This window comes from Cynocephalus volans, chromosome 15 (genome assembly GCF_027409185.1).
Source record: "Cynocephalus volans isolate mCynVol1 chromosome 15, mCynVol1.pri, whole genome shotgun sequence".
Classification (NCBI taxonomy): domain Eukaryota; kingdom Metazoa; phylum Chordata; class Mammalia; order Dermoptera; family Cynocephalidae; genus Cynocephalus; species Cynocephalus volans.
Window position 1 is genome coordinate 58781676 of NC_084474.1, and position 16939 is coordinate 58798614.

The window sequence follows — 16939 nt, forward strand, 5'->3', positions numbered from 1 at the left end:
GAAGAGTGCATTGACACAAGAGTCACCAGCAGAGATAAAGAAAGGAGGATGTCTCTCCCCACAGAGCCCATTTCAGAGTGACAGAAGACGCATCTGCTCTATGATAGTATTGGGGTACCTGATCATGCCTCTCAGCACCAGACAGATCATTTGGGCAGCAAATCAACAGAGTAACCATTATTCTTTCAGAGGGAGAGAAGAAATCTAGGGTAATTGGGGGGGAGGAGGGAGGGAAAAGGGGATGGGGAGGGGTTGGACAAGGGGCATAAAGAGTAATTATGATTTGTAACAATATATATGCTAGTAATATTGATTTGATCAACATATCTCAATGTTGAACCCCAAAAATATGTATAATCAATTTTGATTCAATAAAAATTAAATAAAAAATAAAATTAAAAAAAAAAAGAAAGAAAGTATAATTTCCTGTTCCATAGATGAAGAACTGGGTTTCTTTTCAAAACTGAAAAAAGTTGACAGTTTACGATGAAAAGTAGTTGAAACTAAAAGTAACATGAAATGCGTGTCTCATTTTTTTTACTAAATCACAAAACTGAAATGCAAGTAAAAATCTGCTATGCTTACTGACCATCTAACTTCATAAGATACATAGGAAGGGCACAAAAGAAGTTAAGCTAATTCATGCTGTCATGGACATTATAATTTTGTAACAATGATGTATGCATATCAACTGAATCCAAGAAATATATAACAGCTATTATGAGAGCATACAAGACCATACAGTACTAAATGATATAATGCATACCTAAAGTAATTTTAAACTAAGTGTCGTGTCACATGTAAAGTTAAACATGTAGTATTATTAAACAGAAACAAAGACCCACCAAGAAAAACTGCATTATGTAAGTACAGAACAGGCAGGGTTATACTTGACTATGAACAAAGGATTTCTTTCACAGAACATAAGTAAATAGAGCCAGAGTAAAAAGCACATTCCAAACTAGTTAGAGGAATTTGAGGACCCAATGCCATAGACACTAGTCAAGCCTGGGTAGACCTACTGTGAAATATGAAAGGAAGTGACGTGATATAAACATTTTGTAAAGATTACCTTACAGTGCTATAACCTGTGCAAAGAGAAACCAATGAGGCAAAGAGATCAGCTACGAAGCAAGTATAGAAGCTCCTCTCTGTAAAATTTTACTTTGTGAAAGTTTCACTATGGAACAAAAGCATACTCACCCTATTCATAAGCAAAGGATAGCATTTATGGTTAACGATGGTCACTATCACTTGGCCATCTCATTTTTCAGGTATAAAGTGTCTTATAAATATTAATTCCCTTATGGCTGATGAGTACAAAAGCAATTCCAAGTGTTGAAAATCCTAGTGAGAAGGGTTTGATTCTAATGGAAATAAGTGTACTTTAAAAAGAATACCATCTCCCCCGAAAAGCCATATTGGATGATAGTGAGAATGACTCTGAAGGTTAACAAGTGAATCATAAAATACATGGAAAATACTGTGCCTATGTAAATAATAAAAGGCATCAAAACATGCAAAAATTAAAATCTGTAGTTAGGTGATTAGCATGAAAAACAGATACCTACTGGCCTACTATTAATTTAGGAGAACGGCAGCACTGGAAATACTTAATGGCTAAGCATGGCACACAGTGCTCAGGATGAGATTTCTGTTGCAAGGCAGAAGTTTATAGTTCATAAAGGCCTGTGAATATCATCAAAGTGAGGAGTATAGTCAGGCCTGTGAATCCCATAGCTGATGATAATGTTATAAAATTAGCTAACATTTATTGAGCTCTTACTGCCTGTCTGGTACTGCCTTTTCTCTTGTCTTTTCTCATTTAATTCTTACTACTATTATCCCTATTTAACAGATGAAAAAAAAAAAAAATCCAGGATATGAAGGAGAAAATTTACAAAGAGATTAACACCTTAAAAAAGAATGTAACAGAACTCATGGAACTGAAAGATGCACTCAATGAAATTAAAAACACAACTGAGAGCTTAAGCAACAAGCTAGAACAAGCAGACGAAAGAATCTCTGATCTTGAAGATAAAGTCTTTTCAAAAAAACCCAGGTGGACCAAAAAAAAGGAAAAAACAGAGGTCACAAAAAAGCTAGTAAGTGTCACAGCTGGGATGAAACCCAGACAACATGCTTCAGAAGCTGCACTCAACCACTAAGGAGCTCCCATGAGGTGGAAGAGAGCTACTTCAGTAGAATTTCAATTAAAAAAAAGAGGTCTATTTTGATAAAAAGATTTACTGGTTCTATATTAACATGGACAGAAAGGGTATTGAACCTATAGTAACACATAGAAAAAGGGTATACCTAGTTTTAAAGCTTCTAAAGACTGACTGCTATTCTACAAATCTATCTAGGGGCGGCAGGCAGGACTAAACTGCTTCTCAGTCTCTTTGAAATTAAGATAGATTTTATAAACAGCATTCTAGAACCTACCTGTAATAATAAGGAGAATGTAAATATAGTCGATGATGGCTAAAATGCTTAGGGCATGGAGTAGAATAGTAGCAATAAGGGGATGAAGTGGAAGTTGAAGTAGACATTTCAAAAGAGGAATGAACAGAAAAGGGGAAGAGTAGAGAAGGCTGGATAACTACTGAAAGGTGGTAGTATTCCTAAAGATGGTTAATATTGCACAGATAGTCAGTTTGGAAAGCATGCATGGTGAGTATACAGTATAGGGGCCACTGAAAACACAGGACAGGTGATCAACTGAGTGTCATAATCTGCAAGATGAACGAAGTGAAAGCATTGGAACAGCTATTTGTTAGACTGTCATCTATGACATAACTAAGCCCTGAAATGTGAACAGGAAATGTAGGAAGCACATGGCTAGAAGAAATGACTTCAGTATGAAAAGCACCTTCTTGCAACTTGATTGCATTTGTTGCCCATACCCACCCAGTGTCTTGATTTCTTTGACCTTTAGCTGTCCAGACTCCTTAAATGGGTTTTCTGACTACCTGGTACCTGAGCTCAGCTCTGTCATAATGGAAATGTCAGAACAGTCAACATACTGAAGATGCAGAGTTGAATGGGGAGAGAGATTGGACATGAGTAGTGTTTCCTTAGAATTACTACAAATTTCATCCATTTTTAAAAATGAAGTCAGAAAGCGGAACTTCTCCACTTGTGGAAATAATTACTAGTATTCTAATATCAATATTCACTAGTCTAATATGGGGAAGTATTAAATTATAAAAGGTAAGAATAAGTATAAGCAGAAAAAATGATATTAATCCATTATTCCCGACTACCTCATTACTTTCAGACCTACTACTAGAAATCACAAGTTCCCACAGCAAGTTGGAAATCCTATATCCAGCTGTTTATAATTTAGATGAATATTCCTCTGCATTAGTACAGCTACTTAGGAATAAATGCAGGAATATATTTATTTCTATTATTCTAAGTGACATTCTTTAAGAACCAAAATATTTTACTTGGCCATCAGCTCTAATCAAGGCAGACAATTCCTTGATTCCTTAAAAGTCACTAATGTCCAGAACAAATAAATAACAATCAAGGGTTAGATGGAAGTAAAATAACACACTCACACCACAAAAAAAGTCAGAAGAGGCACAAAATATGCACGAAGAGAGAAGAAAGAAAAATGGAGAAACAGTGTCACAGCACAATATAAAGATGAGAACAATTAAACTGAATATACCTACCCTAAACAAAACTATCTAACCAGCTTCAGCCTGAAATTTCTAAGTAGTAAGAATAATTTTCAATTTTGCTAGCAAAGCATAGGATAAGATGAATAGAGATTTGTCCTTTTATACCTTTTAAAGGCATAAGAGGGCAATATTATTCCTGCAAGAGCATAAAAACTACTGATATGGTATCTATACTTTCTAATTTTAAGCACCACAGAAGACTAACATGCTAAACAAGCTACCACTTCTATTTCCTGAGTGGGAAAAATTATTAGTTTTTGAAGCTTACTGTGACTCTTGCTGGAAGCATAAAAGAGTTGCAGAAATCAGCACCTGAGCAAACTAATTGGCCTTGGAGCTCATGACTTCCTAAACCATCTCTATCAGCTTTGACAAATTTTTTCTATACTCACATCTTCTAGGAGTGTCCCAGTCATTGTGTCCTTTGTCAAAGCTGGTACCCAGAAATAAATATAATAGAGTGCGTTTAAGTGAGAAATTAAAAAGAACTATCGTTTGCTTTATTTTGCATACTGTATTTCTATTACTGCAGTTTAAGATCAACTCATCCCTTTACTTATATTGGGCTATTAGTCAATTGATACCCAAAGTCCAGTTTGCTCATCTGCTAAGTGGCTAGCTTTTACACAACAGTTGCACAGTACATCCAATTCAAATTCATGCCTTGGCAAAACTACAGATAACTAACATGTTATCACACTTTGAAGAATTATTGTCAAAGTTACACAGTAGAAGAGAAAAAGTTAAATGTTTGAATGCAACTTGATTTTATACCTTCACTGGATCTGGCCCACTCAATAGAGTGCATGCACACATCCAGATGAACTTCACTTCTACACTCACAATACAATCTGTTCTGTCTATAGTTCTGGTACTCACATGTACTGTTCTAATGCTGAATTTGTTTATTGCTTAATAACATAATTAAAAAATATAATAATCTTGCTATAAATATATGCTTGCTCAAATATTTGATAACATAAAATGTTACAATTTCATAATATACAGATGTGTCACATAAGATATATTATTGTATAATAAAACATTATGAATATATTATATAAATATGAATAAATTATGCAGTATATAGCATATAATACAATATGAAAATTATAGTACCACCATTGCTTTGCTTTCTAAAACTTAAAGGGAATGCTCTACTCCAAACCGTATGTCTCATAAATAAACTTTCTGAAGGTAGACAATGACTTTAAAAATTAATAGCATCCCATACTAATGTGTGTTCAGTAGTCCCCCCTTATCCATAGGGGATACATTCCAAGACCCCCTGTGGATGCCTGAAACCACAGATAGTACAAAACCCTATATGTACTATGTTTTTTCCTGTACATACAAATCTATGATAAAGGTTAATTTAAAAATTACGCACAGTAAGAGATTAACAACAACTAATAATAAAATAGAACAATTAAAACAATACACTGTAATAAAAGTATTGTACGTAATAGAAGTACATGATGTGGTCTCTCTCAAAATATTTTATTGTACTGTACTCACATTTTCGGATCATGGTAGACCATGGGTAAATAAAACCGTGGAAAGCAAGACCATAGATAAGCAGGGACTACTTTTACAGGAAAAAACATAGCATATACAGGGTTTGGCACTATATATATTTTTCATAAAATTATGTTAATGATGTAAACATTCAATAAGTTCATTACTGCTATTTTTACGTGAATTAATAAGTTTGTCAGCACCACGCTCTCCCAAGTGAGCTAACTGGCCATTCCTATATAGGGATCCAAACCTGAGGCCTTGGTGTTATCAGCACCACACTCTTCCAAGTGAGCCACAGGCTGGCCCCTCAAGAATTAATAAGTTTTGAAACAATTTCTCAATTTTAATTTCTAATAAATACTAGTAGCGACAGCTCACATAAACAAAAACTCTTTGAAGTCCTTATTATAGACTGAATTATGTCTCCTTTCAAAACTCATATGCCGAAGCTCTAATTCCCAATGTAACTGTATTTGGAGACAGTGCCTTTAGGTAACTGAGGTTAAATGAAATCATAAGGGTGGGGCCCTAATTCGATAGGAATGGTGACCTTCTAAGAAGAGGAACAGACACCTGAGACCTCTCTCTTTCTCTGAGTACTCACAGAAGAAAGGCCATCATATAAGGACATATGGAGAAGAGAAGGTGACCATCTGCAAGCCAGGAAGAGAGGCCTCACCAGAAAACAATCCTGCCAACATCTTGCTCTTGGGCTTCCAGCCTCAATAACTGGGAGAAAATTAATGTCTGTTATTTAAGCCACCCAGTTGTATTTTGTGGTTGCAGCCTGAGCACACTAACACAGTCCTCAATAAATTTTAAAAGCTTAAAAGGGGTCCTCAGAACAAAAATTCCAAAAACCACTGAATTAGACAACAACCATTTGGTTGGGTAAATTAAAATTGTTTGTAAACAATCTTCATAGTTACAACTTGGAAAGGTAATCATAATTCTCATTAGCTATTCAAAATAGAAAAATACCTTTATTTTTACTTGATGTATAAAATTATATACTATTTGAAAGCATATAAAAAAAAGGGAAAGAAATTGTGAAAGAATTAGCACAGGCTACCGAGGCACTTGCTTTTCATTTTCAGGAAACTAGGCTTGTCAGTGTGTTTGACTAGGGCTTACTAACCCTTAGAGTATTGGTTAAGTCTATTAACTTTCTGAACACAAAGTCAGACACAAAACAACAGAACGAACGTTCAGTTTTGCTTCACATGAGAAAAACGTAACCAAACAAATTGCTGAGAAAGATGAAAGAAATCAGTCAATGCTGAATAATACACTCAGTACAATTTTTTAACCACATAAAACTTATCAAGAATATAGAGAAATAATAAATTAATAGTAAGAAACCCTATTTCTGCACAGTAATGTGCTGCGTAATAACCTTTTGGTCAACAATGGACTGCATATGACAGCGGTCCCATAAGATTAAAATTGCTATATCATACAGAGGTGTGTAGTAGGCTATACCATCTAGTTTGTGTAGGTACACTGTTTACAAAACAATGAAATAACCTAACAGTGCATTTTTTTAGAATGTATCTTCCTTGTTAAGTGACATGACTGTATATGCAAAAATAAATATTTTTGCTTTCCTAGTAACTACAGTTGATACTGCAAAAATGGTAACAAAACTGTGGACGTCACCTAAGAATGAAAATTTTAGTAGTTATAGGCCATTAAGTAATTACTGAGTGATAAAGGCTTAGATGAGTGGAAATAATGCATTTACCTCAACAAGTTTCTGAATTTCATGGACACAAGTATGTTGTCGAGTCACTTTTAGCAGCAAATAAATTGTGCACTCAAGTATAACAGTTTGATGAAGAAGAGTACTCTCATCTAAAAATCAGGCAAAATGCTTACCTTCTAAGGCTCTAATTTTAAGGACAGCATTCCAAGTTACATTTTAATAAATTTCATTTCACATAACTTTGTATAGAAAGAAAATACTAACTCGACTTGAGCTAACTTTTCTCTTGGTTGAATGTTTGTACAAAAAAATAATTATGCAGTCCGTTTGGAAAAATACAATAAATCCATAGGCATGCAAGTATCAATTTTATCTTATGAGAATTTCTCCATGTTCCAGTTACTTCATTCCTTATTACATGCTGCAAAAAGCAGTAATAATTTTTATAGCCAAATATCACGTCGTAAGATACCAGGTAGTTTTCAATATTTACCATATAAGTCATGCATGAAATTTAAACATTACAAAAATGACTTACCAGTTGACACTCCTGAAATATGCACATTTTCAGGATGTTCTGCAAGAGCACCATTTCCTAAAATTAAACATAATGAATAAACTAATTTCCAAGATAATATTTATAAAAATTTTTAAGGACCTCCCTTTAAAAGAGAAACAACTACATAGAACTACTTTTAATATTCAGAAACTTAAGTTTCTTATAATAATCTTCAAAACAATACTGAGAAGCCCAAAATCATAGTAATAATAGGGGAAAAAAAACCATCTTGGCAATCACAATGTGAACAATATAACGGTCATGTAAATAGATCTGTTTAACACCAGAAAAAATTTCCTACCAATTAATAATCAAAAGGGAACTCAGCACTAGTATTAGAAAAGAGAGAACCTTAGCTTTTTAAAAATATCATTCCTCTTAAAACATGTCACATCAGCCACAGGCTACAGTATGATGATTACTGGTAGGGCCACCCAAGTTGGTACTTAAAAAAAAAAAAAAGTTTTGCATTGTTTTCTAAATCTTTCAACCTTTTCTCATCAACTCTAATAGTCTTAAGAACAGGAACAGAATTAATTACATATTTCTTTGGTAGTCCATGATACCTCACTCCACAGAGTTGGGCACATAGGAGCATTCACGTAATTCACTGAATGTTACCTAATAAAATAAAAGTATGATTCTAAAAGATTCCCATTTAAAGTACTGAAGATATTTACTGAAATTAATGTGAACAGTGTAGTGTCCCTTCAAGTATTCATTTTCAAAAAGTATTTTTTTTTATTACAAATTATTTCCATCAACCTGTTCTTTCTTGTACAAATTGTTCACTGTTACTTCTAAAATTTAGTTTCTCTCTACTCTTTAATTGGATCTGGCACCATAACAGCTCAGGAATCCAGTGGACAGAGAAAGAATTCTCTTCAGAGTGGATTGGTAGAGGAAGCTTAGAAGGTAAAAGGAGAACTCTCTTCCATGGTAGAGAATGGAGAAAATGGCAAATATTGTAATTAACAACTTTTCTTTTAAACTACCACATTTCTGTGATTACTCGATTATTATATAGCACCCCACACTGCACTAAACTATAGCAGAATAGGATCTGTTCTTATTTGGTTCACCTTTGTATACACAGTTCCTGGAACACAGCAGGTGCTCAAATAGCTGATGGATGAATAAATGAGGAATGTCATGATGATTAACATGATATGATGCCCATTAAGCACTTGATACAGTGCCTAGCACACAGTACTGAACAGTATTGATTTTTCTAACTGTGTAAAGTATATTATTATTACTAAAGAATAAAATAGCAGTGATAAAACAACATTTTTAATTTAACTATAGCTATATCCTTAAAAACGAAAAGAAATGTTGTTTCCCTCAAATTAAAAATGATACAGTAGACATGGTGAAATAGATGTGTAAGCCCTATTAAGTATACAAATAAATCTTGATTAGTTATTTTAAGTACTATTCATTAATACCACGCAAAGCAATTTCTTTTTCCCAGCAATGTTAAATGTTACATTTATAGGACTGAAACTACTAGAAAGACACCACCCATTTTTTTTACCATACAAACTTATAAAAATAGGTAACAGAAACAATAAGAAACTTGTAAATAAAACACCTAACAAGGTTCGCCAAAGGTCAATATAAACTTCCTAAAATCTTGCCCTCACAAGTAGACCAGCAGCAGTACTGGCATCCTTGGGAGCTTATTAGAAATGCAGTCTCAGGCCTCACCCCAGATTACTGAACAGAATTTGCATTTTAATAAGATCCACCTACATTCCCAATGATCTGTAAGCACATTAAAGTTTAAGAAGCACTGGCAAGTTTTAGCTTAAACCTTCTACTTTTGTATGCACATTAAAGTTTGAGGAGCACTGGTAAAATTTTGTCTTAAATTTTCTACTTATATATTATATACTACTACAAATTATAGCGTTTGACCATATCTGCTCAAAGAAATGAATGAATGCTAAGCTGATACATAAATAAGAGGCACGTATAGTCCCATCTCCCAAAGAGATTATGATCTACTGAGAAAATAAGTGAAAATATATGAAACAGAAGCAAACAATACAAAATAAAATTAGCATGCTTCTTACTCAAGGGGGAATCTCTAGAGGCTTTTCTACTGAAAACAGGTGTGTCCACTATAGTCACATGTGCCACATAATGTTCCAGGCAATGATGAACCACCTATACGATAGTGGTCCCATAAGATTATAGGTGTGTAGCAGGCTATACCATCTAGGTTTGTGTAAGTACATTCGATGATGTTCACACAATGATGAAATTGCCTAAGGACACATTTCTCAGAATGTATTCCTATCATTAAGCTATACATGACTGTACTAATATTACCCAATGCAATTAGACAAAAGACAACAGCTACAGGTATAAGAATTGTAATGAGGTTAAAACTGTATCTATGTGCAGATGATATCATTGCACAACTATTTGGAAAATGCAAGACAGTCAATAGAAAAGCAACTACAAACAATGAGAAAATTTAGTAAGTAGCAGGATATAAAATAAGCATATAGAAATCAAACAACAGCCAGTCAGAAAATAAAGTGAAGAGAAGACCCCATTTCAGTAGCAACAAAAAGGGAAGTTCTTAAAAAACTCAGATATAGGACCCCTGCTGCTGGTCATGACAGAGTAATTGGTAATGAACCAGCCATTCTACTATGAAGAATTTTAAAAGCTGGGAAAAATATGTGAAAAAAAAATTCAGACACTGGACAATAGGCTGTGTAAGATGTGATCCCTGAGAAACAGGAAACAAATTAATGTGAGCCCTATTATTGCCCTGGCTTTCTGCCTGGAGACTTCCTAGACCCTGGCACATGGAGGGAGAATCCAAGCAGAACATGGAGATCTTGTTAAACCGAGGAGACAGAGATTGTAATTTAGAGAAGCTGAAGCAGCAGAAATGTTCAGAATACCAGAGAGAGCAGGGGCCGGGGGTGGGGTGGGGGGGACCTTACCACCAACAAAAAAGAACTTCAAAACTGCATCAGGGCCATAGTCTTAGGCTGAATGCTTAGCTGCATGTATTTAAGGTGAGACCTCACAAGGACAGGCAAAAAACTAATACTGGAAGCTGGAAGTGTCAACACTTCCATCCCACCAAGGTGGAAGATTCTGAAGTCCTGACCAGCAAGGGTGAAAGAACTTGAAAGTGGAGAGACCTAGATGAACACCTGGAGATCAGAAAGTCTACTCAGCAGATCAGAAAGTCTACTCATACATTAGGAATAGGGCTAATTTAGCTCTAAAGTAAAGGCTACTCTACAACTGCCCTAACAAAGCTTTAAAACAAGCTTCAACTGGAACTCTCAAAAATTGCCGGTGAGAGTATAAAATAGTGCAAGCACTTTATAAAACAGGGTTTCTTTTCAGGATAAATATATTCAAATGATCTAACAAGTCCACACCTATGTAAGAGAAATGAAAACATATCAGAAAGACAAAAAGAAATTCCAAAAACATACAGAGCAAAAGAAGCCAAACACAAAAGAATTCGTACTATATTATTCTGTCATATAAAGTTCTAGAACAGGAAACACTAATCTACAGTGGCAGAAATCAGATCAGTTAGTTGTGTGGGGTGGGAGGTACGGGTAACTGACTTGTAAGAAGCACGAAATAACTTTCTGAGGTGATGAAAATGTTCTGTATCTTGACTAGGGTGTATTACATGGGTACTTCTGTTTGTCAAAATTCACCAAAATATAACCTCAAAATGGGTGCACTTTATTGTATGCAAATTATACCTCAATAAAGTTGTTTTAAAAAAATAAAGTCAGGAGGTAAACAAGTTGGACCTCAGGCATGACTTAATTTAGAGATCTAGCTTCCTTTCTCTCTAATTCTCTTGGCCATGTGCTGGCTTCCCTATCAACCTAACAAAATGGCTGCGGCCATTCCAGGCATCACATCCAGAGGAAGAGAAAGGATTTGTGTCCTATTATTTGCAACTAAAAGCCTTGATACTCATTCTGTTTAGAACAGCATAGGCCACATGCCCACCCTTGTCAAGGAAATCAAAATGGAATATGATTGGCATAAGCCTAGGAATAGGGTGTTGAATTAATTTTTCTAAAGCATATGAGGACTTTGTTAAAAAAGAGGAAAGGGGATGACAGACAAAAAACTACTGCAGCATTTTTCTTTCCAATTAAAGTTCAAGTCCTTATCCTTGCATTTAGGATCCTACATACTCTAGGCCCCAAACACCCTTTTCAATTTTAATTTCCCATACTTCTTTGTGCACCAAACACATTGGTCTTCTATCCTCTGTTAAAAACAAACAATCCCTCTTCTCCAAATATTTTCACTTACCAGATTTTTAGAGAAATTTTAAGGCATAATTAAATGTTAACCGTAAAGCTTCTGGATATCACCCTAATCAGAAGTGAGTCTTTTAAACTCCTACGGTCAGCATTTTGCATCCTTAATGAACTAATGGAACCAGGCATTGACCCTCAACAACTGCTAACAAAATCAGAAAAAAAAGAGATAACAAGACATCATGTGCCTCCTAATGGAAGAATACACACACACAAAAGGAACCTGAATTTGATCAAGCCTCTACCTAAAGCAGCATTACCGATGCTATATGATGATGCTCCTATAATGATGTAAATCTTCTATAGAGACACTGTACAATATGGGAGCCATTAGCCAAATGTGGCTATTGAACATTTGAAATGAGGCTATTGTACCTTAGCAACCAAATTTTTACTTTGTTATTTTTAATTAATTTAACTTTAAATTTAAAAATAGCTCATGTGGCTAGTGGCTACTGTATTAGAGAGTGTAGCTCTAAATCCAATTACCAATTTACAGGACAGGCAGAGGACACAGGAACATTTTAAATCAAACTATGACGGTATATTCAGCAAACTCCAGAATGAAAAATTCTAAAGAATAGTTTCTTCAACATACATACTATACTGTAAGGTGACAAGAAAAAAAAAAAAAAAGGTTGTGGAGGAAACGATTGAAAAAGGCTTAAGGGAAGAATCAAATAATAACAAAATGTGTACCTTATTCAGATTCTGATTCATAAATATTTATGACACTTGTGTGAGATGATTACAAATTTGAACCTAAGTGGATTTTTTATGAAATTGAGTAAAAATTAACAAGCATTTATATTTATCAAAAAAGAAAGCATCCTTGCCTTTTAGAGATGCACTCTAAAGTATTCATGGATGAAATAATGCCTGATATTTTCTTCAAAAAATACAAGACAGGAAAAATTTAACAGGGTTATGAATGGGGCAGGATTGCTCTGGGTTATTGTGTTGAGGACTACATATTGGGTAATGAGGGTTCACTCTCCTATTCTGTCTACTTCCACAAATATTTGAAATTCTCCATAACAAGAAATTTTAAAAACGAAAAAACCCTCTGATAGCATATTATACCACTTATATGACACCCAAATTGCTCTGTATTAGAGATTTGTGGAAATGCCTATGTATCCTAAAACATGTAGGTGTCTTAAAATCAGGTTTTATATTATATGCATTGTTTTATTCCCCTCAGTATCTTATAAACACAAATTACGTAAAATAAAACATTTCCAAAAATTTTACTACCAATGAGGCTCTTACCCTCAAAATCTTAATATAGTCTGCTTAGCAGGCAGGCTCCACTATCTTGGAGGGCTCATTTGCTTTGGTTATATGTTGATACGCCTAAGATCTAGAATCAAAGCACGCAGAGTGGCCACTTTCTCATTTCTCAAGACTACAACTGAATCTTGGCTCTCTGTTAAATTAGGTTAAATGAGGTCATAAGAGTGGGGCCCTAGTCCCCAAAATTTCATGTCCTTGTAAAAGGAAGAGACACCAGAGATATCACTCTCTACACATGTACAGAGAAAAAGCCATGTGAGGACACAGTAAGGATACTGCAAGCCGGGAAGAGAGGCCTCACCAGAAACCAACCCTGATTGCACCTAGTCTTGGACTTCTAGCCTCCAGAATTGTGCGAAAATAAATTTCTGTTGTTTAAACCACTAAGTCTGCAGTATTTTGTTATGGCAGTCCAGACAAACTAATATACACACTTTTCCCACATATGGCTCGGCCAAGATATTTGTGAATTCCTTGAAAGTATATGAAGAATTCAGTACATTCCTTTGAGGAAAGGCTCCACAGTATCTAACAAATACCTATAATAGGATGCTTCATGCAAAAAAGGTTAAGAAATCCCTTGCAGATAAGATTATATTTTCCTGCTTTATTTAACTTCTGGTATTCTAAAAATATATCTACAGATTTTTAATTGCAGACATCCATTATAGATTATTATAAACTGGCCTAAACCTACCTGCCATTTAAAATAATAATAATGATTATGTATAATGTTACTTTTTATGGAAAGACCTATAAAATTCTTAAACCACATTCTTAATGGACATTGGGAGTTCAATGTTTTCATACGTTTAGACTTCCCATAGTATTTTATGTTAGTGAGATTTTATGTTTGAAATGTCTTGGAAATAAGGGTATGATGATAATGAATTATTTCTCAAAGTACAAATACTAAACAAACACATGATCCTACTATTCAGAGAACAAATCATATCCCTTAAAGAGCATGCAAAGATCTTTATGAATCCTACTCCTGAGCATCTCAGTGAGTGTTCATGCAGATGAAAATAATTTTCTTTATTCTAAAATTAGCTTGAACTACTGATATAAGAGCTCATGACAAAAACTAGAAAAGGAACTTTAAGACTATGAATTCAAAGTTTCCTACCTATGAGTACTGTGGTTCACAGAGTATGAAGATTTGAAGGGATTCAGAATTCCACAAAAAAAAGACAATAAATTATACACTTATATATTTTATATTAACAGCTTTATTGAGGTAAATTTCATATACCATAAAATTTACCTTTTAAAAGTATACAGTCCAGTGGTTTTTAGTATATTCAAGAAGCTGCACAACCATCACCACTAATGCCTGAACATTTTCATCTCCCCAAAAGAAAACTTGTACCTATTAGCACTTATTCCCCTTTCCATTTTCTCAGCCCCTAGCAACAACTTATCTGATGTCTGTCTCTATGGATTTGACTATTCTGGTCATTTCAAATAAATGGAATCATACAATAGGTGATCTTTTGTGTCTGGCTTCTTTCACTTAGCAGTATGTTTTCACCCATATTGCAGCATGACTGATTTCTTTCCTTTTTATGGCTGAATAATATTCCTTTGTACTGATGCTATGGTTTTAATGTGTTCCTCAAAGTTCATGTGTTGGAAACTTAATCTCTGATGCAATAGCATTGAGGGATGGTACCTTTAAGAGGTGATTAGCTCATAAGAGTTCTGCTCTCATGAATGGATGAATGCCATTATCAGGGGAGTGGGTTCCTATTAAAAGGGTAAGTTCAGCCCCACCCCTTCTCTCTGGAGCACATGCTCTCTTCCCCTTCTGCCATGTGATAATGCAAATATATATGCACATGTAATACATATATACACATATAGTGGGTGCTGTTATTAAGCATTTTATTTCATTTAAAGAAATGAGCATTTAAGTATATATTTAAGCATATTACTTTTGCTTCTAATTTTCTTCTTGGTTTATTAACCTTCATAGCTTATTACTGAACACTAAGTAATTAGTTTGTTGATTACATTATAACATTTCTGGAAAGTGATTAGTGGCGTGCCTTATTCAAATTATGTATCAAGCACAGTACCCAAACTGATAAATTCAATACACGGTCAGCTTAGCACATGAGAAAAGTATAATGGACACATAAAGATAGCTTTTTCTTTCTTTGTTTCTCAATAGGCAAAATCTCTTACACTGTGGGGCCTGTAATTGGGGTTGGGATTGGGGCTGGGAAGGAACAGTAAAAGAAGCCTGATGATAAAAATGTTGGGAACTTTTAATGTCAACTCTACTTTATTAATAGTTAATGAAGTTGTTAAGTACAGAGAAAAGGAAAAGGCAGTTATCTTTTTAAAAATCAGCTTTGCTGAGGTATAATTCATGTGCATAAAATTTAATCAATTTCAAGGACACATTTTGATGAGTTTTTAACAAATATATACAGTCCTATAACACACAGAACATTAACATCACCCCAAAAATATCTCTGGTGCCCCCTTGCATTCACTACCTTTCCCACACCCTGAAGTAAGACGACTACTTATCACAGTCAACATTTAATAAATGTCATGCATTGCACTGAACTTGTGATGTGTAATTAAAATTTCCCCCTAAAGTTGTAAGAACACAGACTGTTATCCCCATGTTACGGATGAGGAAACCGAATCAGGTGAAGTAACTTGCCCAAGGTACTTTAGCTAGTAAGTGGTAGGGACAGACTCAAATCCCCAAGATAGGGAGGAGGGGCAGAAATGATTAGCTTTTGTTTTTGATACGTTTTATAATATTTGACTTGTTAAAGTATTTATTACGCTTGTAATTAATGTGGATTGAATACACATACTAGAACTCTAATTTCTGAAAAAAAGTACAACATAAAATTCTTTTTTTTAAAAAAAATTTTATTATGTCGATATACATTGTGGCTGATTATTGTTGCCCATCACCAAAACCTCTCTCCCTCCTCCCCTCCCCCCCAACAATGTCCCCTCTGCTTGTCATATCAACTTCAAGTAATTGTGGTTGTTATATCTTCTTCCCCCACCCCCGTTTTTTTTTTTTTTTTTGTGTGTGTGTGTGTGTGTGTGAATTATATATTAATTTTTAGCTCCCACCAATAAGTGAGAACATGTGGTATTTCTCTTTCTGTGCCTGACTTGTTTCACTTAATATAATTCTCTCAAGGTCCATCCATGTTGTTGCAAATGGCAGTATTTCATTCGTTTTTATAGCTGAGTAGTATTCCATCGTGTAGATGTACCACATTTTCCATATCCACTCATCTGATGATGGACATATGGGCTGGTTCCAACTCTTGGCTATTGTAAAGAGTGCTGCGATGAACACTGGGGAACAGGTATACCTTCGACTTGATGATTTCCATTCCTCTGGGTATATTCCCAACAGTGGGATAGCTGGGTCGTATGGTGGATCTATCTGCAATTGTTTGAGGAACCTCCATACCATTTTCCATAGAGGCTGCACCATTTTGCAGTCCCACCAACAATGTATGAGAGTTCCTTTTTCTCCACAACCTAGCCAGCATTTATTGTTCAGAGTCTTTTGGATTTTAGCCATCCTAACTGGGGTTAGATGGTATCTCAGTGTGGTTTTGATTTGCATTTCCCGGATGCTGAGTGATGTTGAGCATTTTTTCATATGTCTGTTGGCCATTTGTATATCTTCCTTAGAGAAATGCCTACTTAGCTCTTTTGCCCATTTTTTAATTGGGTTGCTTGCTTTCTTCTTGTAAAGTTGTTTGAGTTCCTTATATATTCTGGATATTAATCCTTTGTCAGATGTATATTTTGCAAATATTTTCTCCCACTCTGTTGGTTG

General features: G+C 34.8%; 1 protein-coding gene across 2 annotated transcripts in view; it reads right to left on the reverse strand.

Annotated features, from left to right (window-relative positions):
• LRP12 (LDL receptor related protein 12) overlaps positions 1-16939 on the reverse strand; it is a 71214-nt gene that overhangs the window by 29647 nt on the left and 24628 nt on the right. Inside the window, exon 2 of one of the 2 annotated variants that reach the window (XM_063079442.1) lies at positions 7457-7513. The exons of the other annotated variant lie outside the window; for it this stretch is intronic. Coding sequence (XP_062935512.1) covers positions 7457-7513 — 57 coding nt within the window. The remainder of the gene's footprint in view (positions 1-7456; positions 7514-16939) is intronic. 2 annotated transcript variants of the gene reach the window in all.